General features: G+C 40.8%; 2 protein-coding genes across 4 annotated transcripts in view; both read right to left on the bottom strand.

Annotated features, from left to right (window-relative positions):
• Positions 1–13,803, bottom strand: part of bin3 (bridging integrator 3) — a 26,595-nt gene extending 12,792 nt beyond the window's left edge. The window contains exons 1-5 of the mRNA XM_076104567.1: positions 13,720–13,803; positions 8,105–8,153; positions 7,136–7,176; positions 2,438–2,499; positions 765–901 (exon numbers count right to left, since the gene is read on the bottom strand). Of these exons, the coding sequence (XP_075960682.1) occupies positions 765–901; positions 2,438–2,499; positions 7,136–7,176; positions 8,105–8,153; positions 13,720–13,727 (297 nt within the window). The 5' untranslated portion in view covers positions 13,728–13,803. The remainder of the gene's footprint in view (positions 1–764; positions 902–2,437; positions 2,500–7,135; positions 7,177–8,104; positions 8,154–13,719) is intronic.
• egr3 (early growth response 3) lies at positions 10,164–24,942 on the bottom strand. 3 transcript variants are annotated; one of them, XM_076104565.1, is made up of 5 exons: positions 24,767–24,942; positions 23,876–24,017; positions 22,087–23,516; positions 13,720–19,478; positions 10,164–11,747 (listed from the first exon to the last, which is right to left on the bottom strand). In XM_076104565.1, exons 3-4 carry the CDS (start codon positions 22,238–22,240, stop codon positions 18,403–18,405), a joined length of 1,230 nt encoding a protein of 409 aa, XP_075960680.1. In that variant the 5' UTR covers positions 22,241–23,516; positions 23,876–24,017; positions 24,767–24,942; the 3' UTR covers positions 10,164–11,747; positions 13,720–18,402. The 3 variants fall into 3 exon arrangements, with proteins under 3 accessions (XP_075960680.1, XP_075960678.1, XP_075960681.1); XM_076104563.1 differs by having other exon boundaries at positions 23,908–24,017; XM_076104566.1 differs by having other exon boundaries at positions 23,968–24,017.

Raw genomic sequence — 24,942 nt, 5'->3', positions numbered from 1 at the left:
AAGATTACAGGAAACACACTGCAAATTAAAACAATACTCTGAATACCAGAACACAAATAAAGTACAATAAGAGGGAAAACACAAGTGAAGGAAGTTATTGTTATTATATTCTGGCCACACTGGCAGTCTCATCTAGTTCTACCAACAGAAACGTGATTTGAAAGGTTTATATAAAAAGTGTTGTAAGCTTTATAAAGAAGGAAAAAAAACCTTTTTGCTGTAACCTTGCAAGTTATAGTATGTCATATGAAAAGTGTTGAACTGAAGCCAAAGGTTTGTTTCTATAAGTAATACTTGTTCACTATGCACGCCCTGCATAGAGGTACTCCTCTACTTCTATAGATTTTGTGGTAGGACATACAGTATTTTCCTGCCTTTCCATTGTACGAGTTATTTTAGACACCAGTGAGTCACAAGTGCATCAATCTTCACAGCTGATAACCAGTAGCTGGAGCTTATAGAGGATGATGCCACAGATGCTTTTCAAAAAACAGCAGAAGGAAAGGCATACGGATAGTTTTTAGTCCACAGGCTGCACAATATTGACAAATATGAAAACATGCATTTTCAACAAAAACCCCGTCTAGTTTCCTACTTTGTATGTCTGAGGAAAGACATTTCCCCCGATGCTATTCTAATGGTATCCGTGCCAATGGCAAGTGCCAAGGAAACAAAGCAGAGAAAGACAGAAAAAAAACAAAAAAGAGTGAGATAACACACTAAAAATGAAAAGAGTGAGAGACGTGTGTGGGAACGGGTCTGACCTTCTCCTGGTTGAAGGAGTCCATCCTTCTCATGGCCGTATCTAAAGAGGTCATGGACTCCAGGAAGGCCTGGTCCTGCTCACACAGCGGGTTACTCAGCAGGTCGGAGGAGATCTTCACTGCTGCTTTGGACATGGCTGAGAGACACACACACACACACACACACACACACACACACATACACATTCACACACACCAATGGTTACTGAAGATGTCCTAATCTACACATTCTAATCCAATTCAACACCAGATCTTTTGCATTTTTCTTAAACATTTTTTGTGGATTACCCTGACTGTTTCATCCGTGTATGTGTTTGTTTGTGGCAGGGTCTTTAAAAGTGAGCTTATGGGAAGGAACTAAGCAGCAAAGTGGTACAGTGCTCTTTGCAATGTCTCTATACTGACAGCAGCGATTACTGTTAATCTACACACATGCCACGTTGTTTAGACACAGAGCGCAGATCAGATTATGGCTTCACAGTCAGAATAAATGAGCTTCACTGAGGAGATGCAAGCTGACAGGGGAAAGGCTGTGCTGAAAATGGGCTTCGTGGAGATCTGGAACAGTCATTGGTCTCTTTTCACACTCCCTCAGGATTCTCTCAAGACCAATTTACAACCAATCAATTATCGTTGTGTGCCGCATCCGCATCTTTCTACCATTTGACAGGTAACAAATTGCTTGATTTGGCCTCGTCTTATATGACAGAGAGACATGTTTATTATGGGGTCATGAAAAGCAAAAGGTGACCCGAGGGTAGTGATTTAATTATTTGTGTTAGTGAGGTGCAAATAAGTAAAGCTCAAGTCACCTGGGACTGAAACCTCATGAACACTTCCTCAGTATGCAGAGCACAGTCATCCCTGCCACTTTCTGCGCCTGCTGTTATTTAAGTCTAATTGTGAACCGGAGCAAGCCTTAAAAAAGATATTATTCTCCGCCGCCGGCTAATTGGAAGCGAGTTCAATAGAGTTCTGCAAATCACCACCCTTGACTTGACGAATACCGGTTGATATAGAAAGCAGTGTATATTAAATGCAGCGCTGACATGCAGAGTAGGTCCAGCTCTTTGTTCGGTAGCAGTTGTTGAAGACGGGACCTGTGCAACAGATGGAATCCATTAACGGTAATGAGGGCCTGACAGCTACGACACTTTGATGATGCCGACATCCATATTCCAGAGCACAAAGGAGAGGAAATGAAGAAGTCTCTCACTCCTCCATCCGTCCCCGATCCTCCACCCCCACAACTGCCTACTTACCACAGGCCATGTCTATTGCCGCTTCCGAAAGTACACAACTCCATAACCAACAAATAAGCAAATAAAAGAGTCGAGTAAACATGGTTTCTGTGGCCGACAATTGCTTGAATAAATGAGGGCAGAGACGGTAGACGAACCGAGCCCTACACTCATATAAATCCCAAACACACACTATGATCACCTAAAACCTATAAAAGATTAAGGCGCAGGCCCGCACCGTGTCGTCTCATTTGTCGAGTCCTTCAGAGAACTGCTGCACAACCAAAAAGAAAAAAAACCAAGACAACCAAAGAGTCTTTCTAGCCCTGAAAAACCTGCCAAGCAACATCAAGTGTGTTGGTGAACAAGTGGAGATCAATGGCACACCAGGCGGTAACACACACACACACACGCGTTAGTAGTAGAACACACCTAAATCAGCCTCAGTGCTTTTCTTCATGTCCTTGTGAAGCTTTTTCGTCTGATCCTCCAGCCTGAGAGACAAGAAGGAGAACGATGATCAGCCAGCTTCTGGTCAGGTAACACAGTAAAGCAACACTGACAACAATGGGAAATATGGACAAACAATAGCATTAGACAGAGAAGAGGAAACAATACCAAACATGACAAACATGGTACACTGTGTCCACATTTCATATCACGAATCATAATCAAATCTATATGTTTTTCAACATAGATTCCATCCATTCAAGACGTGTTGACAAGAAAATATCCAAACCAAAATCCTAGAAAAGGAAATTAGTATATTAAAAAATAAAACATGGTTCAAGAAGGAATTACACATTTCATTGATTCCACATAAAATGCTATTATAACATCCGTACGCTAATTAATAATTCAGGGAATCCTTCTTGTTACTGTCAACTACGTTTCCTCTGAAAAGCATTAATGTCTTCAATCATTCCACCGCTCATATTCCATTGATGGGTGTTAAAAATGGCAATTACCAGACTATGGAGGCTGAAAACACACGCCATTCATTACATCAATTAAGGCAAACGAGGGGTTTAGAATCTCCCCCGAGACTGCTGTCATATCACTTCTCCTGTTTGATGAAAAAGGGAATGTGGTGGTTTCATTTCCGTCTTTTCTTTGAGGTATTATACTAACAGGGAGGACAATAGCTGTGTAATCCCAAAGGATTTCTGGTGGGGGCACTATGGCCACTGGCCATAAGATTTAGGACACTGGTAACCCACAGCTGGCAGTCTGCTGTCTCCAAATACAGGGATTGGGCTGTTTTTTTAAATTGTTCAACAGCTGGGAAATAAACAAATAGTGGGTTATTGCAGTGTTAGCACATGTGCATGAAGGTTCTCTGCTGCCTCAACACTGACTGTTAAACCTAAGGAGTCGGGCTTCAAAGGAATAATGCACCATAAAGTATTATTAATTTATCAATGACGCTTTTAATATGTTCATAGAACACACAACGACACGGCTCCATTTCATAACAAGTGACAGGACAGGTAAGGAAACATTCAACTCCAAATAGAGCAACATACTGTTTTATTATCAAATTAAACCAAACAGCTTGTGCAACATGTTCCAAAGAGATTTGAAGCCATGTAACTTCTTAGTTAATTATTTTAGTCACCAAATAGCATGCGGGGTTCTCGGCAACTGTCAACAACAGCAGTAGAAACATTTAATGGTATTAGCCGTGTCAGATTGCATTTGTAATAGCTTTGATTTTCAGACTCATCTGTAACTGCAATGTAATTTATTCATGTGTTTGTACTAACAAAGGGCCAGTAAACTGCGAGGGTGTCGGGTCTAAGGGTAACTAAGAATCAGTGATCGTTCCCCATCATGACTTGTCCTCTGCATGCTTTTGTCTGTCTTGACGCGTTTCAGGATTCTGCACTGAATCGCCACAGACCAGATGGAGGTTGTTCCAAAAACGTCATTTGCAGTAAATGATGTAACTCCATCGCTTATTGTTCACACAACATGGAGAAAAAAGCACTGTGTCAGAACAATCTCCACAGTAACTTCTTGTATTTCTCTCGCCAATTAGATGTAACTGGGTCTCATGAGCCATATCAGCCCTCCTCTGAAGCAATCACAATATATTAATACATTACAGATATTAAGAAATAGACACTTCTAAATGCAGCAAATGCTCAAATGAGTCCACGTCGGCCTGGACAATGAATGTGCTGATCATACAATCAAACATCTAAAGAGAATTTAAAATGTCACTTAAGAGGCAATATTTCAATGCAGCTATTATATTATAATGTGTTTACCTGTACATCCATGTTAAATAGGCTACTAGTAATCTGATTACTCATTTCTGCATGCTGTTTGCGCTGACTGATGCTGTGATGTTTACAAAAACAAACTGGCAACAAGAGAGCCAATAATGATCATTATTGTTACATTATTACACTCTTCATGTCCATGTAAATGCACCTTTAACATCTGGAAATGCTGACATACGGTCAGTGTTCAACAATTTCCGTCTTTGCGATGCCAGAAAGTAGAATTGTTTGAGAAATGTTGAATGCAACTATGAATGCCAGTGGAGTCAATTGAGGGCATTGTGCGAAACAAACTAAAACTAAAATAAATAGTCTTGTAAATTGGCTGACACAGTTAACACTTGAGAGTAATGAAAGGAGGAAAATATGGAAAGAGGAAAATAACAGTGTGACCCTGCCAATCACGGAGATGGGGTTGCAGGATGGTGGGTGAAAAGCATCTCGCTATGTAAACAAAACTAGCATGCACAGAGTCCAATGCCTGCACACTCACGGTGTGTTCTTGTCGTGCTCGTTTGGGAAACTCTTGTTCCAGTTAGTACCTCCTACTTTAAAATGTCTCCCCTCCTCTGTCAGCGCTGACAGCAGGAGAGCCATCCTGGACGAGTGCCAGGTGAGCCCGGAGTCTCTTTTTAAAAAGGTGCTAATAGAGCGGCCGAGTGGAACAGCTGCTGCTCCTCGCTCCGGCACCCCAACGCCGGGCCCTGTGCGGCCACAATCATCTAGACACAACTAGACGGGAGAATGTGCGCACCTGTACGCAAATGTGCTCCGGTTGCAGACAGCGCTGATGAAATATTGAGAGGGACTTGATTTGAGTTTGTTTATATCTTTTACAAATGAAAGGTGCCGATGAGATTGTTACGTCTCTCTAGCAAAAAGCACAAATAACGTTGCTGGTTTGAATATTTATGATAAAGCGGATGTATAAGTAACGTTTGATATGAAGTGAAATTAAATGTCATATTTAATCTCTCTCTCTCTCTCTCTCACCACCGCTAATTTCATAATGTGCGCATGCTTGCGTTTCCGTGCAGGTGCATACATTCTCCCGTCTAGTTTGTTGTTATAGATCACAACTTTTAGGTGGGAAGTGGCGTACGCCGTTTTCAGGCCCCCACGTTTGTGCATACGCAGCGGTATAAAGTGAGACCCCAGGTCAGGCGATGCAGTTGAGCCAATTCAATATCCGATAGATCAGAGGATATTCGCTAATCGCAGATATATTATATCAGTGTGTCTGTATAATATATACACATGATATAAGTATATCATGTGTCTGGCTCACTTAACATTGGGTTCAAATTATTTATAAGAAATTGAAGGGTTTTCCCATCAAATGTGTTTATGTATAATGTACCTTTGAGTAAAAAAAACTAAAAATACCTGACATATTGTTATCAGACTTCTATAACTCTCAGATATTAATATCAGAATTGGCCTCAGAAACCCTGTAGCGGTGAGGCTAAAGTCAAGCTCAGAGAAGCACGCTGCTGTGCACAAGTAGACTTATTTTAGATTCAATATCATTAATCAAACAAGATCCCAAGTCAAATTACACCAAAATCTTTTGTCAGCCAGAAGGAATTCAAAAGCAGGAACCGTGGTTTAGTCTACCAAGTATATTTAGGCCACAGATGCACCGCAGTGTGTTGATATGGATCTCTAGGGTGGAGAACCATAAAGTCTGTACAGGCCTGCTGCTCTGACTCATCTATAAGGTCTATTGGCACCACACCTTCCTGATAATGGGCCCTCCTACTCGACAAAACAAGAGAGGTGCTCCCACTCATTCTGCAGGGCCCTCGGGGAGTTTCTATGTAAGGGAAGGCCCCGATGTGCTGAGCTCTCAGGTCTTGGGTGCTTAAGTTCTCTGAACCCCTCTCTCCAGTGTTTCATAGAAACACTGACATCACGTCACTCAATTCAAATTAGGCTGATCGAGTAATATATTTAGAGGTTACACTTTTAGTTTAGGCTTTTTAGTCACTTGTCAAATGCCTTTCGAACATCCATAAATTAATCAAACACTTGGACTTTTGAGCCTATTTCTGAACACTGATGGTGCATTTACAGGTAATTTCATGAGATTATAACCTTAACTCTAGCTTTAATCTAAATGCATCAGTGGTTGAGGGAAACATCTAATCTTTCAGACACTATTGTAGCTCAAATGTGGGTCCCTTCACAGTTCAATGTTGAGAAAAGAAAGAAGTGCCCAAACGCAGCAGGGATTGGCAAACTGTGTGTGACAAACTGAGTGCTTTGTAAACATGTAAAGCCAAAATACTTACATGTCAAATTATAAAAATAATTGTGTAATAACGCAACAACTATCTAATTCTGGATACAGCGTGCAAGCCTTTCTGCAAAGATTTGTTTTACAGTGTGTCTGGTACGTATTTCTTACTTCATATTTCTCTGACTAGGGAATGAACGATAATGAACACATACTTTATGATGAATAATAACACCTTTTCACATGTTAAGTTATTACTTTTGTTTCATTTTATTTGTAAATAACTGATTTTTTTAAACTTGTGTTAACATGCTTACTAAAAATAATCATTTTTCATGTTGGCACAAGGAGACCTCTGAACGATAACTTGGTTTTAGAACTTTACTTCCAGAAAAACTAAACGTGTTCACAGATATAGTGCAGGAGAAACGACCTTTCAGCAAACTGAAAGCACTAAAAGATGATGATTTTACCCACTTGCACGCACTGGACCTCTAGCACACAACACACAAAGTAGGGTTTGAGTTCATTATAATCCTATAATCACACACATCTTTGAATCATCTACCTTAATATAGACTTCAGTTCAAAATGCAGACTTACTTTTGGAGCTTGTCATATTCTCGCTCGAAGTCTCTTTCAACCTAAAGAAGAACACAATTCAAGTAAAGAGTCAATGATTTAAAATGTGTGTCAATTGGATTATCCCATGGCATGAGCACACGGTACTTGTATATGTACATCATACAACAAGGATAAAGAAGTTTAGGTAAATTAGACTGATAACCAATTAAGAAGTGACAACACGGTTTGAGATGTAACACATCTCAAACCGTTGTTCTTAGTCTAGATAATGTACATGAGTTGTTGGAGTCTCAAGGCTTGCGTTAGCACTCAACCATGGCTCAATAGTTCCTAGGCCATGTACAAGAAGGGGGTTCCAGGGGGTTGAAGTGGAGGAAACATACTGAGTGCAGTTCCCAGGGTCAACAAGGGCCGAGACAGTTTGTCCAACCATGTCTCTAAAACATGCCGAGCAGGTTACAGAGGCAGCTTCCTGTCTGGTGGTTCTGTGGGCTCCTGGATGTAAACACAGTGGCTCAAACAACGAGGAGGGCAGCTGTCACTTTGTCACCAGCGGGTCGTCTGACTGGGCCGCCTCTAACCCACTCCCTGGGTGTTTGCCTGGGATGGAACAGGAAGCTGGAAACCCAGTCTGACAGGGACTGCCGGGCCACAGGCCCATTACAGTGGAAGTGGTTATGTCCAGAGATCACCCACTGACTGTCACTTCAAGGTAACCACCTCTGCTCCCTTTGCATGGGTCAGTAATCACTGTTTCGGGTGCGGCGCTCTGATGACATTCTATAAACTACTATTCATGTTGTATACACCATTTGTGAAACAACTACAGCCAAACCGTCACAAAAACATGGCTTGTTTGTTGTTGTTGTTTTAGAAATAATGCCTGAAAAGGAAGTTTATATTTATTAATCTAAATAGACTTGGTTGAATTGCATGCACTAAACATTTTTGATTGAGTGAATTGAGTCAACTTTTGTTCTGACTTACGGTTTTAGAGACAATCTGCTTCTTTGGTTGCCCAATCTTGAAGGGAATCCTGAAATAACACAAAAGCAAATGACAGGTGACAGACATAAGCAACTGGAAAACAACTCTCTAAAAAAGGTGGAATTACTGAATGCTTAAGGTTGTCATCCGTTGCATGACGGCTGACAGGAGGCTGGCACGGGTCAGAAGGTGAACGGGCGCATCCATCAGATCCCCGACACCAACAATCTGAAGCTGTTAACTCCTGCTTCTCAAAAGCCATGTATATTACCCACATGTCATCAACGAACACATCTGGCTCCCATTGCAGGCGGATATCAGTAAACAGAAGTGGTTTGTCCCTCTTTACTGCATGACCCCGGCTGGCAATCAAACCCAGATGCACACGCCGAGGAAGCCCGATGTATTGGGACTCACAGAGTGCAGCCAGGACAGTGGCTTTTGAGACCATCGCTACAAATGAATCCATGTCTCGGGGGTTTAGTGTAACTGCAGCGGTTGCACCTGATTTTGAGAGTGAAACACAAACTTTTCTTCACTTTTGAAAGACAAAACACACCGACATCCTGACAATAGTTTTGGTAACAGACAAAGAAACCTGTTCCTCCTTAGTTAAAACACAATCTTTTATCCACGTTTCAAACCCCTGCCGTTGCCATAATAAGTTGTTGCCGAGCATCAGACTGCTGAAAAAAGTGCCTTGCCAATGTGCTGGGCTGTAGGTTGTCCTTGATGTGGCACTAATAGCCTGAAATCTAAGCTATATGATGGACAGGCGCCGCTGACAGGCAGGGTGAGGCAGCAGCTGCGTCAAAAGAAAGGTGTGTAGACTAATGAGATGGAAAAGAGAGGGTGTGATGTCGGGCCTCGTTGTGCAACCAGGGAATGCTACTGATGTGTGGGGAAGATCCCTTTGATGACAGCTCAATCACAAAACTCAACATGGTCAAATAACACAAGGATTAATCGAGTAAAGAAGAACAGGTTTCACGAGTGGCAGAGGTATCGAGATGTCTTTTGATTAGCTGGCTCCGTGCTGCTGCTGTGCTTCAGTTTGTAACTGTCCTGACCTTATCGGGGTTTCAACAAATCCTGCATCTATTCCAATCTTTACCGATTACTAATGCCTGAAAACATTTTGTTGCTTTTGGCTCGGGAGAGAAGTTTCACCCACTGTGTCATCATTCGGGTGAGCCGACACGGAAAATAACCACATCAATTACTCACCACCATCTTTAGGTGACTCACCTTTCGATTACCTGATCACTACACTATTAACGTCACGTTAAGAATGTACGCAAGTAAGCGTCTTTGAAACCGTTTGATTTTCCAAAATACAAACAGCAGCATAATGAATTTAACTAACTACATGTAATGTGGAGATCAGTGCTCTGTCACAGCTACAGTGAGGAGAACCAGCCTCACACAGACTACTGCTCTCTTGCGAGATCCATTTTCAAATTGACTCTGAAAAAACAAACAGCACTTTAGAATAAATTCAGCCTGGTCAGACACGTACCAAACACTAGTTTATTGTGATATGTACATATTCCATGAACCTCATATCCAGTGTTGTAAGCACCTACTTTTGGTCACAACTGTTGCTAATGCAGCATGCCTTTGTTGGTCCCTCATGGTGTGTGATACCACAAACTACAACTGCACACAGTTACACAAGTGACTCACGTATAAGTCAATAAGTTTTATACTAATCGGTACTGTATGCATCTCGCTACTGTAACAAACTGCCAAACACGTATTCCTCTGAGGGAAATGAAAGGCATCTTACTAATAATATTTGTGATTGTATTAATTAGTGCGTCTGTGTGTGATGATTGCTTTGTGTGACTGAATTGTCTTATTATGACGTATGTATAATTTGTCTCAGGTCTATTTTGTAAAAGAGAAGTTGACCTCAATGACACTTCCTGAATAAATAAAAGCTTAATTAACCAATACGTGAACTTGCAGTGTCCGTTTTGAAAACAAACTATTTATAACTGAAACTTCAGGGAACATCACACGACTCATACGTAAGAAGAGGACACAGCCAATGTGCTTGTATTCAAAGAGATTTCGCAATTTTGCATTCGTTTATTTTTTTTCAGGTTGCACAGTCGGTTTTCTACAGACGTTGCACAACGTTTGGCAACAGCTTCCGATGTTTGCTTGCATTTGGTGGGTGTGTCTGGGACAAAATCATGACATCAACAGCAACAAAAAAAAAAATCCCAATGGAAGAGTTAAGTATAAACATTACAGTGTTTAAACCAGCCATCAATGCTCAATGAAACATAAATTTAAATGTTAGCTTTCAATGTTCTCTTTTGCCATGTTTTGGCAGCGCGGACCATGACGGGATTAATTTCTCGATGACATCAAGAGTCCAAGTGTAACTGTATGAGGATGGATTTTCCCTTTAACGTACCAAAAAGGATAGATTAGCTATATTTGGGGTGAAAGAAAAACTGGAGAGTCCTTAATGTTACAGATTCAGAGTGTATCCACTTCTACAAAGAGCCAAAGGAAAGTGGTCACTCTCTTCAACTGCTCATGAGAACTGGCAAACACACAGAGTGAAGTGTGCTTCGGGAGGGAGAGGGAACATGTAGCGGGCGACCAGAGGGAGAAAATGAGGGAGGATGGCAGTCACTGTGAGAATAATTTCTAATGTTTCTTCACACAGCAATCGTTCTGTAGGGCCTGTCACATCTAGAAACGCTGGTAAGTTCGGTCCTGTGAACCCAGAACTTTAGCGTCTGACATGGCAGAGGCCTGACCGCAAGACAGCTGAAGACAGAAAACGTATGTGTTACACCAGCTGAAGTCCAAACTATTCTGAAAGAAAGCTAAGCCTAGTGACGGCAGGCGTGGGCAGCTGAATATTGCTTTGATATTTAGTGTTAAATACTTACAATTTGATTTTTTTTTTAATATAAAAAATTCTAAAGTATTAATTAGTATTTCTACATATACAGTACAAAATCGATAAAACTCATAATAACTTAACTTAAGGGACACATAAATGGGATAGTTTTAGGAACTAGGATTGTGGAGCATTGGTCATATTTGGTCATTGTCCATTTTCAGGCCAAGACGCAGTAAAAAAAAAAAAGTGCTCCGTTGCACACTTGCCGTCATCATCAGCGAGATGGTCAACTTGCATTGAAGGAGCTATCTGATCTTTGCTGTAATAGGCTACACATCACTGCCATCAAGCAAGCACGTAGGCAAGAACAAAGACGCGACAGTCTTCTCTATCCGGGACGCATTATGCATCGACTGGAAGAACCAATGGCTTTTCACTCGAACTGCAAGTGTGTACGCCATTAGAGGGGCAATGCATCATTCAAGCTTGGGTATTCCACGGAGCACAGAGGGCTAGTTGAAGATGTTGGGAAGTGGAATTGTTCCGACGATGACCCCAAAGTCAAACCTCTCACGTCATAGAGGCAAGTTTGCAGGCCCTACTGGAATGCATCAGTCAGCAGAGCCCATAAAGGACTCTTTTCACTGGTCCAACACCCCGCTCTTGACCTTGTGTTTGGCGGTGCGTGCTGGTGGAAGTGTCGCTCGCCACTGTCCGACTGAAATGTGTGACGACATTCTGCTTCCTTGATTACCGTCTTCCCTGAAAATGGCACTAAGAATATGTAACATATTATGAAGGGAGTTAGTGTACATACACATAACAGTACTGAAAGAGTTGGTTGGTGGCCTAATACGCGTTCGGTTCTCCGCATTTCATCTTGAACTGCACGTCATGAATAGTGAAGAACAAGCTCTGTAACTATTCAGACCTCTTTTTAAACTCGTAAACGGCAACACACAACCGAGGACTTGTACGACAAAGCTTCCCATACTTATATTCCCATAAAAATCAATTATAGATTTAGCTGAATAGTGAGGAATGCAATAAAATTCAAAACATGTTTTCAAAAGAACAAGAGAGAATTCAACCATTATGGATGTTATTGGGTTGCAAACTTCCTAGAAACTGTAGAAGAGAAACAGTCCAGCTTCAATGCTTTCATAGTCTAAAAGCCTAAAATGTAAAGACGATGGTCAAATGTGTTATCTTTGTTTTTGTCTCAGGTTAATGTCAAACAACCAAAACGGTCAGACTTATAAAAACTGACAAAATGTTTGTCAATGTTGAGAAACACATCTGATCAATTTAAACAAAATAAAATAAATATATACTGTTATACAATTTATACTGTATATGGTTGACCCTCCTATACTTTCCTGTGAACAAAACGTGAACAGAGTAACCCTACAGATTCAGACTATAGCTATTTCTACAAAGAACATGGAGCACGTGATAAATAAACTCTAAGACACCCTGGAGTGAACTTGTACTCGTTTGGGGAGATTTTATCCTCGTCTCCGGAGAGAACTTGGGTTGGGTCAGGAACTAGTGCTGATGAGGGCCTGTAAGGCCAATTAAAAATGGTGTATCATATAGAGATATTATTGAAAAAGATTATCTCATACTTAAACATATTTGAGTCAAGAATCAGAAATGCACATAACATATGATGAAAGCACAGCCTTGTTTGCTGTTGTTTACTTTCTGGTGGACGTCACCAGCTGGACGGAAGAGCTCTGATGACAAGACTTTCAGATTCAGCTATTATCTGTGCAGAAGATCCATTCAGACTACGTCATAAAACCAACTGTTCACACCACCTCCCTTCACAGTCGTCTGTGGCTCCATACAAAACTACAAAGCACTACAAGGACTAAAAACATCCACATTTTCAAAAAGGGACGCAATTCCGTCTAAAAGTATACATTTGTTTATATAATACTATAAAAAATGAAATTGTAATCACTTTCTTCTTCATTATTGATGAATCTGCCATTTTTCTCAAAATTGATTACTTTGGCACACACAGTCCCAAAACCAAAATATATTAATCTCACAATCACATAAGACAATAAACTGCTTCCAGTAGATAACTTCAGACTTGTAGATTAGTAGCCGAAACTTAAGACTGTATTCTGTCTACACAAAAGTACAAAAACAAACAACAAAACTCTGTTGACTGTTTGTCATCAGGTCACACATGCTAACGTTAGCTTGTAGCAGACTGTCAACACTGACCAGATCCCTTTAAATGGCTTCAGTGTTGACCCTGTCGACCTAACAATCGATGCTAGCTAGCTACATTTAGTTTACAAGTAATGCTAAATAAACAAGCAGCTAGCTAAACCTCTAGATAGGAGTGTTAGTCTACTCTACTTGTGTAAGTTAACTTAACTAATGTTTTAGCAAACAAACGAGCCTTAACGTACTGTACAAGTTAGCTGAACAACGTTACGTTAACTCTTTGCAACAACTTACGTTCCCACTTTGCTAGCAACTGTTTAACAAGACACTGATATCTGTCCATGACCCGTCTCACTGTCTCTCGGTGAGGTTATATTCAGTGAGTTTAACAAGCTAACTCCTGTTCAACTGTAACGATAATGATGTATAACGTTAGCGCTACCAGGAAATAGCCGGAGCCCGTTGACAAACCAACTGTCCTTGTTCATTAATAGACTATGTCCTCTTAGGTTATACTTTCAATACAACACGCCAAATTAATTATGTAGGTAATACGTACCAGCTCATTGTGACTGAACTTCTATTCCGGTTTTATTATCTTCCAAGGACCTCATCCCCTTCTACCAGTCAACAGTCTTTAAACAGGAAGTCCGGAGATTAGCCGCTTGTGTTTCCTCTAAGGAGGTTTTTGTCAGAAAGCGAAATAAAAATACAACAAACGTTATGATGTGTTCATATAATAATAACAGACGTCTATTGTTCCCGTGCTATTGTAAAATGTGTTTAAAATATTCGTGTGTGTGTGTGTGTGTTTTGGGAATTCGCGTCGGCGTGCGTGTGCTCGTGTGCACGTACAGATCCAAGTAAACTGAAGGCAAGTGATATTTGTCTTTATTCAAGTACTTACATAGAAATAACAAAACAATTGCATTACAACAAACTGAAGTGCCAAGTAAACAGGGGAGCACATCTCCCCATCACAAGGATATAGTAAAATTCATTTCAATATTCAGCTCATCATAAAATTACCTTATTATAAGGTAATAAAAACATGAAATAGGCTAAAGACATCCACAACATTTTAAACAAGACCCCTTGTTTTCTTTAAAAAAAACAAAAAAAAAAAACAGAACAGTTATCCCAGTGTGTGTTTTCAATTGTCTATCTTGAATTGTTGTTGGGTTTATCCCATTTCACCCAATGTGACTTATTTTCATGCATAATAAAGAAATGAGCACCACCCACAGCATCTGAGGGTAGCATTTCCGTGCACATGCAAACATGAGGATATACTGTAATGAAAAGAAAACACAACACAACAGAAAACAGTGAGTATCGACTCCATCTGAACACCATAGTGTCACCGTTGAAGACTACAAAATCCCTGAAGCCACCCTGTAGTCCATAAGATGACATGAGTAGCCTATAATATCTACACATTATTGAAATCTCTTCAAACATGAGGGTTTAAAAAAAAATGTATTGTCACAAAAGAGCCCAAGCCTATTGCCCTGCCCAAGGCCAACGTCACAGAGACTAAATCAAACAGTTTAACACAAACATCAGCACAGGGCTGCCTTCAACTGCAAGCCGACTGAGGTCACATTTATGATTCGTTTCTCCTGTGGAGTTCTCATCTCATATTGTTTTTGATCATCCAACCCTGCAACCCAGTTTGGCACAAAGATGGCTGCTGATGTTGGCTCAGATCCAATGTGGAGCAGAGAACGAGGATGAGGCAAATTCCAATTTCAGAGCGTTCAGCTGCCCACTTTTGGACAATAAAACATAAAAAAAAACAAAAAAAACATTAAATAAATTATTCTTGGAGAAGCATTTATAAGAGGGGGATTGTTTCCGAGTTTGTATAAAAAGTCATTGACATATATCTATAGCATTCACACATTACACAGAAGGATTATTGTTCAGCAGAACATGGTGCAGCCTGTATTGTTGTTCAACCACCAAACTATATTGAAGGAGTGGGATGCAGGGGATCATATACATTTTACAAAATGTATCTGTCCATTACAAAAGTGTCACAAAACAAAAGTGACCAGCACAGTGAGAGGATATGACTGATGAAATATTGAGTTCTAATTACATGGCTTCATTTAGACATGGAAATAGTTTGGCGTATTCTCCGCCTCACTCTGCACCGTCCCTCAACAGGAAGCAAACATAAACACAGTTTTCTCTCAGAGGAGGCCACATTCTATATATTATAATTAAAACCGTCCATTCTAACCAGCAACGTGTCAAATCAAGAGCATCACTTTTGGTCAAATACATTAAAAATAAGTCAGAGTCTATAATGGACTGTGTCTAACATCAAATTATTCTACATAAACATTTTGTATTTCCTACCACGTCATATACTATATATATTATTTTGTGCTGACTCAATGAGGCTGTCTGCTACATGATGTTTGCCATTACTCATAGCAATATTTAACCTGGGAAACTGAAATATCATGTTTGAATATTGGTTATTATCGAGCTAATCATCTGGGATCGGGCTTGAGGAATGCTGTGTAATGTAATGTGTAAGAAGTTACATTTTCAGTTTGTTCAGTTGTGTAGTCACATGCCTTTTAGTGGGATAAGCTCAGAAAAGTTTTATTTGTTGATGGACCATCCATGCAATAAACCATTTTTTTTTTAATGACACAAAACTATTGATTTACAGTTTGATGTTACAGGGTGTGTGGATTTTTTAACTATCTGAAACAGTGCAAAGAGGTCTGTTCATTTAACCACATGGACGAGTTGAGAAAAGAATCTCTGAGGCCAAATTAATTGGAAAATAAGTGGACACTTGCCAGGAAGCTCAGCAGTGAAAACTGGTTGTTAGAGGAAAGGCAAAGCGTGGCCTTGGAAGCTTGTTTCTGTGTGCACTGTGTTCTCTGTGGCACTGCTTTCCTGAACCTTTCTTTTGGCCTTTGCTTTTGTCAGACGATATTCTCTTTAAGTCTGATTGCCGTGTCTACTGACACAATATGTACAATGTGTTTGTATAAATTCTCTGCCTCGCACACAGCACACACTCCTTAATATTCAGAGAGCACAGCCAATTACCAGAAAAACCGTCGGTCAAAGTAGAAGATGAAATCTATCTTGTATTTGAGTGATAAAATCAGAAACTATCTTCACACTTAAACAAGGTTGTTACACCTCAAAATGGGGCCATTGTGCAGTCTTAGTGATAAAAACCCTTCCTGCTTCACAGAGATTTGTTAAAACAAATATATTTAGAAAGAAAATGGGAATATAGGATTAATCAAATGTGATCTTTGTTGTGACACTTTTAAGTTCCCATTGAAGCTAATGGGGAGATGAGCCTGCACAAAATATTTCATTGAATGAAATAAGAGTAATTTCCTTCTATCAAGACAAAGGCCATTAAGGAATGTGAAAACATATTGGCTTAGCTCTGTAAGGGTTTTGTAGAAGAAAGCGTCCAATCATTTAGTCTCCTGTCTATCCGACAACCGGTGTTTTCTCTGCAACGGGGAAGATGTGTTAATTGAAGTAACTGATTGCGACTATAATGGAGATAAACAAAATGTAAGAAATCTTGCTGTTTATTCAGAGAACACATTAGTGCTTCCTTAAACCAGTTACCACTTTAAAATGTACAAATGGTGCAAATGCTATTATTCTTTTTTCTTTTATGGAAGATAATACACCATATTGGGCACCATTACAGTGCTCCAAAAATGTTTGCAATGACCTAGGACAACAAAATATTCTGTATTATAACTACATTACTAAAAGCTTTAAGACACATTCCGCACAAGCATCCAGTCAATTGAAAGTTCTTGTTTATGCAGACATTTGTATTTACATAGTGTGCATGAAGGCATGCACATATATGCACAATTTAATACTGAATTATGGTGCATTTGACATTTGAGTACAAAAGTGTAACTTCTACTGTAGCTACCTGCATACATGTTTGTATAATGTACAAAAACAACAAGTCCTTAGTTTACAACTCAGTCTCAGTCACTCTGTATTAGAAAAGATGTAAACATGGATTTGGACATTTAAATTTTCCCCTTACCATATGCCGTTCATCGTTTGGTAATTTAAACCAAATAGTTTAGTCCTTTTACACTGTGGATCCGTCTTTCATCTTTGCTTTCATATACTGCTGGTTTGCAACCGAGTGTCATGTATTTACTGTAAGTAGTTCAGTATGTGTAACTGTGCTCTTAGTTAATTTTATTTACGGGTTGGTGGCATATGTCACGAATATATTGCATATAATTGCAGAACTCAAGAAAAATGAAAAATGAACAGTATTGGTGAGCTTTTAAAAAAAAAAGAATCAGAAATTATATCTGGTAACATCACGTAAAGCCACCATATAAAAAGGCAACAAAAATACACAGTGTCTCTCAGTGACTATTAAATAAATAAGTATTGGCAAAGGCATTGATTGCTGCAGGCATGTTTGTTTTATAAGTACAGGTAACAGGACAAGACATCGGTTTGCTTTGTGTAACCCTTTCAACCATTTTCTAGACCAAATGAATCTAGATCTGAGATACGCTGCTTGAATCTGATCTTTCCTTTAACTCAACATGTGTGCTAAGCTGATATCACTGCTATGTTTGGCAAATGTCAGGCACAATAATAAGAACAAGGTTGGCTGTATCACCACAACACATTTGGCACATTCTTTTGAGAAAACAACATTCAAATAGAAAATAAAAAAACACGACACCTCAACAAAAACAACAAAAAGACATCCAAGTGCCACTAATAAGGTATCCATGACAGTACACAAATATAACCAATTGCACTTTAAACAGCCTAATAAAATTAATGCATACATCCCAGATGACTTACCCTTTAACTAAACTCCATTGTAATTGTGTCTTTTTTTGACTCCTATGATGGATTCTGGCTTCCTTCCAATTTAGAAATTCTCAGTAAAATTTACAAAAGTGTATCCACCCCGAAAACCTATAGGATGACCTTGTGGACAGAATATGCCAAGGTGCCCTTCTTTGTGCTGGCACTGTGTTACAGTAGCTGAGGCTCTGAGTTACTTGAAAGAGAAGGGCGTAGCAGCCTTCCCCCTCTTACTTAAACTAAAGGCAACTGAAAAGAGCAGGGGATGTAAAAGAGAGGAAAAGAGTCACCTATTTATCTCATAGTGGACGTGATCCCTTCTTCCTTAGTCTCTTTATGAGGCATGGAGAGGGTCCAGTCCAAGCGCACGTAGTGACGGTCATGACGTTCCCACTGTTGGCCCCCCACAGGAGCTGGGTGGCGAGCTGTGGCTCCCAGCCGCCCCGCTGCTCTTGTCAGCTGGCTTCTTGTCCTTCTGTTTCAGGTGAACCTTTGAGTGTCTCTTTCGCTCGTCGCTTCTGGCAAACTTGCGTCCACAGAACTCACAGGAGAAGGGTTTCTCGCCTGTGTGTGTGCGGATGTGTGTGGTCAGGTGGTCACTCCGACTAAAGGAGCGCATGCATATCCTGCACTGGAAGGGTTTGTGACCTGTGTGGATGCGAAGGTGACGCGTGAGCTCGTCTGAGCGTGAGAAGCGTCTGTCACAGTTCTCCGCCGGACAGGCGTGCGGCCGTTCGTGGACGGGGGTTTTGCTGGGACGGTTGGGGTACTTCCGTGGCCGGATGGGTTTGAGGGTGAGAGTCTGTGGCGGTGGGTGGTGCTGAGGAGGGTGCTGCTGCCCGCCGATGAAACCTGGGTGCATCTGCTGTTTGTCTTTGAAAGCCCTGATGGTCTCCAGGGGTGTGATGGGTGGAGGGTTGACTCTAATGGGGTCCATGGTCTGGAAGGGCTTGTGCTCCATCACTCCAACCTCCCCCTGATGGTGGAAAAGGTTGTAGTCGGGGATCATGGAGAAAAGGCTGCCATCCATGGAGGCTTTGGATGTGGAGTGATAGTCATTGCCAGGGTAGGCTAGAGCCGTGCTGGTGGCAGGGCTGTGGTGGAAGGAGACCTGGTCCTGGTACAGGTCACTGCAGGTGGAGTAGGCAGGCAGTGGCGGACCATAAACCTGCTCCATATCTGACGTCTGTCCCATGCCGGCTGCAGAGGAGGATGTCTGCGTTGTTACCGTGCCGGGTGATGGAGAAACGCCCAGGATCCCCGCGCTGACAAGACTGATGATGTTGTTGTCAGAGCACCAGCCAGAGCCACCAATGCCACCTGACGGAGGAGTGTCAAAGGCAAACTTCCCCAGATAAGTGACAGTCTGCCCGCTGCGGTTGGACTGGAAGCTGGATCCATACTGAATCTCAGCGGATGTTTTCTCGCTTCCCATGCCCAGATCCATGATATTATCTGGATAAACGCAAATAAAAAACAGATATCATGAACAAATCATCCACATGGTTGCACAAACACAAATATGAAATGCAATCAGTTGGGAAGAAAAGCCTGCAAAAGTCATAATGTGGCACAAGTTGTGGAAAACAAAGTCTGGAAAATTCACTTTGTCAAGCTATATGAACTTGAAGTGGCAGTCCTCGGTTTGTCCGATAATTCAGCTTTTCTGCATATCTTTGTAATGGTGTGCCAAAAAAAGATAAAAAACAAAAATAAGTCCACTACAGTTCATGAAGAAATGTGAGCGCTGTCAGACCTGCAAGTTAAGTGAGTGACTGCTGCATGTGAGACAGTGGTGTCTCTCTCTCTCTCAGATCCCACAAGCTCTCATAAATCAAGACCTAAACACCCCCTTTGATCCAGTCATTGTGTCCCTCAGGAGGACAGCCAAACTGAATGGCTAGATCTGATTTCTTTACAGCAGGGAGGATTATAAGGCAGACGCCACATCTATCACGCTCAAGGATTCAAAACACATTTGCAGCATAGAACATCTGCACATAACGGGGGTAAAAATCTTAAGTGTTTCCAATCCAATCTCTGCATTAGTGAGCTTAACAACATTTTCACAAATTTCCTTGATATTTTAATTGTACAGACCCGTGCACTTCACACTCACACACATTTAAAAGATGCCATAAAAAAACATCACATGCAGATGTGCTTAATGGGGATACATTTGTGTGCTGATCGCGCTCCGAGGGCTTAATGTGAGACATTTGAACAGAATTCTTTCTTAAACAGAAGTTAAAATAGACCTCTCTTTTCATTTGCAGGAAATCATACCAGAGGTACTTAAATATTACAGTAATTACAGCATGCTGGAATTTGGCTAAGGGCAAATCATAATGAAACAACAAAAGCTAAATTATGTATATTGCACAATAGCATTGTGACACACAAGGTATAGGAACAATGACACTTGTGGCACGTTTTTTATTGGCAAAGAATGACATTTAGAAAGCAAGCCTGAGTTGATATTAATGCATTTTACTCTAAATCTACAGTTTCCTGCAGGTAAATTGATCAGTGGGACATTAAACTGAATGAGGGGCATCACATAAAGTCATCACTCTTTTTGTATAGGTCAGTGTTGAAGAGCAAAGGACACACCTGCTCCACCTGTAAAATTACAGCATGGTACTCTAAAATGTATTATTGTTATTTGCCCAAAATTAGCATACATGCAAAAATTACAAATATAACATTTTTAGAGTTTATAATTTGAATTTCATCAAGATCAGACATAATTAAAACAGCAACGCACACCTGTACTGCAACACCTTTTTTCTATTCAGCTTCATTTCATTTGTTTAAATATCTTGTCTCACAGGTCACATAAAATGCATTTTGTTGCTGCGTTTATAGAGAAATGTCTTTTGTCACATATATGTTGCTTGTATTTAATTCACGTATTTACTCAATTAAGTATACTATTTATAAGACCTGGCGTTGGGATAATAAAATAACGCGCACTTCTTGGGTAAATAAGGGGAACATATTTCGGGTAAAATTCAAACTGAGATATAGTTTTAGTTTGTGAAAAAAAACTTGAACATAAAAACCTGATTAATGAACAAAGTTTGACAAGGAAAAAGTAAATTGCGGTCATATGGACGCCAGGTAAAGATGTAGTATATTTTCGTGCAGCATTGACCCATCACCTCAGAAGGTGAGTCTGTGCAATTAGTGGTTGATTTATTGCCAACACTGAGCAGAACCAACAAGTCATCTTTATGTAGGCGTCTGAATTAATCAGAAATATACGTTAATCTGGACCAAGCAATAAATCGATCAATATCTCCAGCCTCGCAATTTACTGAGTATAAAATGGTTCGTCTCAGCATGTGTCATATAGAGAAAAGCAGCCACGCACGCCTACTAATATCCAATCCGTGATATGTGTATAGAGTTGTGAATGACAGTCATTGTCTAAAGAAGTTGACCCATCTTTGCGGGTTTATGTTATATTACTAAATCACTGGCATTTGTAGTTTGACCACATTAATTGGACACATTTTCTCATAACCTACAGATTTCAGTTTCAATCAGGAGCCGATTGCGTTTTAAGTGGACTTCGCGTAAAACAGCATTTCTTCCCTCAGCCGTTCACAAGACATTTCCTCAAACACACCTCAGCTCTGGGGAATATGAAGTCACTACAAAATACGGTAGATTTGTATATATATATATAATGTCTTAGCCGATGGTTTAAAAAAAGTTTTTTATACGAGTACAGTTGCCTTTTTCACGTTGCGTTTGAAATCCTGACATGTCGGCTACGGACAAGGAATAAATAAACAAATACAATAAATCACATGGCCGACCTGAAAGTCAGTCATTTTGAAGGTGTATGTAATTCATAGTGGCCAGTGTTAGCCTACACCTGACCCCGAAAAAAAGTATTCTGTAGGCTACGACAGTGTGCCTTTGTGCGCTACAGCCAGAGCGCAAACAGGTGCTCCGAGCCAAGACAACTGTTGCCTTTCGCGCACAACGCAGTTTGCACCACTTTAATCGAAACACACATACAAAAAAAAACTAAAGTAGATGAAAATCTTACCTGTATTCATCTGTGAATAGTGGTTAATAGATTCCGTACTGGTGAAGATATTCATAGATGCCGGGATGTCCTCTTCTGGGTAGAGACTGTCAGGGATCGTGTTTATTAAACTGCTCATCGTAAGAGGGAGCTTCTCCGCTAGTTTCCCTGTCATAGCAGTTATATTCAGTCCGACATTTATAAAAAGGACAACGTGCAGGTATCCAAGTAGTTACACAAAAAACAGCGTGTGTTCTCAAAGTGGAAAACACAGGTGTGGACCAGGAGTGACCAAAAAAAAAAAAGAGGAGAGAGGAGCAGGGATGGATCCTGTTGCTGTAGCTTATCCAAGTATCCCGCGGAGGACGAGCAGCGCCGGTGATCTCCTCCTGTGTGATCACAGGCTACTGTTGTTATTAATCTGATCACTGTGGAAGCTGATGGGCTGCTTGTGGGGGAATTTGAAGTCTGTGAATCAATGGAGGAGGTGGTGGTGTTGGTTGCACAAGAGCAGCTCTACTCGCTCTATTGGAGCTGGATAGGGGACTCCAGTCTGCTTGTATTAAATAGGGGGATGGAACATTTGCGTGACGTAGGTGACCATATATGGACAGAGCGCCAAGCGCCCAGGCTCTCCGCGCGTCAGTCGGTGGAAACTACAGTGGAGGCACAAGGCTCCGATAGATAGATAGATACAAAGTTTACTACATGGCACCTCCAGCTGCGTCCTTCTTCAGGATGAGCCGGTTCTCCTCTGTTCCTGTCCTCGTGGAAAACATTACAGTGATTCAACAGCGTGTTATCTTTATTATTATTATCAGGCATTATGATGTCCATTGTGGACCATCAGGCACACTGGGAGCTTTTTACGCAGCTGTGTGTGAGTGAGAGAGAAAGAGTGTGTTGTGGCTGTAGGGGCTGCCACTCGTAAAACACACTACTTTATGTCATGAGTTAGGCCTGAGTGCCGTTTATTCATATTCTACCAATACTGACGAAATACTGGACTATGTTTATTTCTTGAATTGTTGATTCGATTTTTCTTTTCGATTACTTTTCGTCCAAATAAACTCAAGACAGAAGAAGCCCGACTCTGCTTTCATTTTGCTCCTGGTGAACGTGCAAACGCTTAGTGCCGTCCTGCATTGCTGAACACTGGTTCAAACCGCTTTTTCATGCAGCAACGCTCACAAAGACGGTAATTGACGGAGTTAATCGCTTGTAAATATTGCAGGCGCATTGTAAATCCAGACTTGCTTTGACTTGGAGCCCAAGTGACCGCCTAAGTGGAAACTCCAAAAAAGGCAGTGTCCGGCCCCGCCCCTTCATGTCTGTATTTGGACATGTGAGTTCCGGGTGAAGTAGAAGTGGAAAAGTGATCGGAAGCCACAGACGTTCATAGAGATGTCAGTGGACAACGCGTCATGGCTCGCTTTTCACCAATATGGCAACTTGTGAAAAAACAAAAAAACAAAGTGGTTACTTTATGGTATTTTTAAAACATTCCCTTTGTGATTTGGTTGGTTACACAATAAGCTAAGAATAACTGAAAGCCTTTGGGGTCATTCAGTCATTACTTACAGTTACACTTCTTTTTAATAGTGCAGTGAGGATTTACTTAGTTTTCTGCTGAAGCTGGAACAATATAAAACACACAGGCCTTTGCAAAAATTCACAGAAAATATTGAATGAAACGTCAGTGCCAGAATATTCAGACCTGAGAAATTAATAGTACCTCAATGAACCAGAAGTGTAAACAGAGTGTGTGGGAGAATTAGTCTGAATCATGCTCTGTGTTTAGGGGGCTTACACAAACAGAGCAGATCTTGTGCGTCTCATTACCACAGGCGAGTCCTCCATCCATGTGTATGTCTGTGTGTGTTTTCTGAGTAGCAGTCATACCAGGGGGCAGCACAGGCTCCTCTCAGGGTGCCTTGTTCACCGTCTTGTGCCTTGAATCAACAAAATAGACAACAATGATCCTGGTGGACTTAATTCAAACTTTAACACTATTGTGTCCGTCCAAAGATACATTTTCTATGTTGACTTAATCATCTGCCTCATACTGCCTCACTCAGACCTCTCTGCTTCAATTTTTGCACATAAGTCCAGGTCAAAGGCACCATCAATTAATATATATCGATTTGTTTTGCGTTTGAGCTCTTCGCATAGTTAAAGAAGGAATATTAAAATGTTAAATAGTGAGATACCTTCTGAATTGACTTTAACAAAAACCACATCTCTGGAGAGTGAATGTATCAACATGTGAATTCAGTCCATATTTGTATACCACTGCATAATTAAACAATGTATTACATATACTTGGTTTGGACTAAATAACAGTATAATGTAATGCAGAACAATGCCATGACCTATGGCCTCATGAATGACACAGTTTAAAACATAACGATTATTATAAGCGTATAAAAGGCCGTATTTCTAGCAGGGTTATTGCATCTTATTGAGTTATTTTGTCTGTTCCTGTTATTTTGTCCAGCCCATGAAGTAGCACAGATTGATCAATGTAGTGGAAGAACCATGGAAAGAGCTGCGTCGACTGTCGTGTGTATGAATGCAAACAAATGAGAGAATCTCCAAAGGTCAGTGTGGGGATTTACTGTGTGTACTATTGTGTCTCCTCAGGGGAGCGTTAGTGTGGCTCTGCGGTTTGAAAGTTGGCCAGCCCAGCTGGAACACCTACCTGTTGCAGGTTTATTTCCTCCACCGTGAGCCGGGTCACACGGGGCAGGCCTGCAATGTTTGTCGACGGCTTGCCGCGTTAGATCTCTTTGACTGCAGCGTCCAGGCTCCTTTGCATACGGCGATTCCATGGAAAGCAGCGCATCATTTTAAAGCACAGTGGAAAACTGCCCTGGC

This window comes from Anarhichas minor, unplaced genomic scaffold, assembly GCF_050575085.1.
Source record: "Anarhichas minor isolate MPS153535 unplaced genomic scaffold, ASM5057508v1 ptg000030l, whole genome shotgun sequence".
Classification (NCBI taxonomy): Eukaryota; Metazoa; Chordata; class Actinopteri; order Perciformes; family Anarhichadidae; genus Anarhichas; species Anarhichas minor.
This window is presented reverse-complemented; position numbering and strand designations above follow the sequence as displayed.

Excerpts from the sequence above, each read along its gene's own strand:
- egr3 (XM_076104565.1), bottom strand. The coding sequence starts at position 22,240 with ATGACAGGGAAACTAGCGGAGAAGCTCCCTCTTACGATGAGCAGTTTA. Across the intron at positions 19,479-22,086 it reads CTATTCACAGATGAATACAG|ATAATATCATGGATCTGGGC; the intron begins GTAAGATTTTCA and ends GCGTTTATCCAG.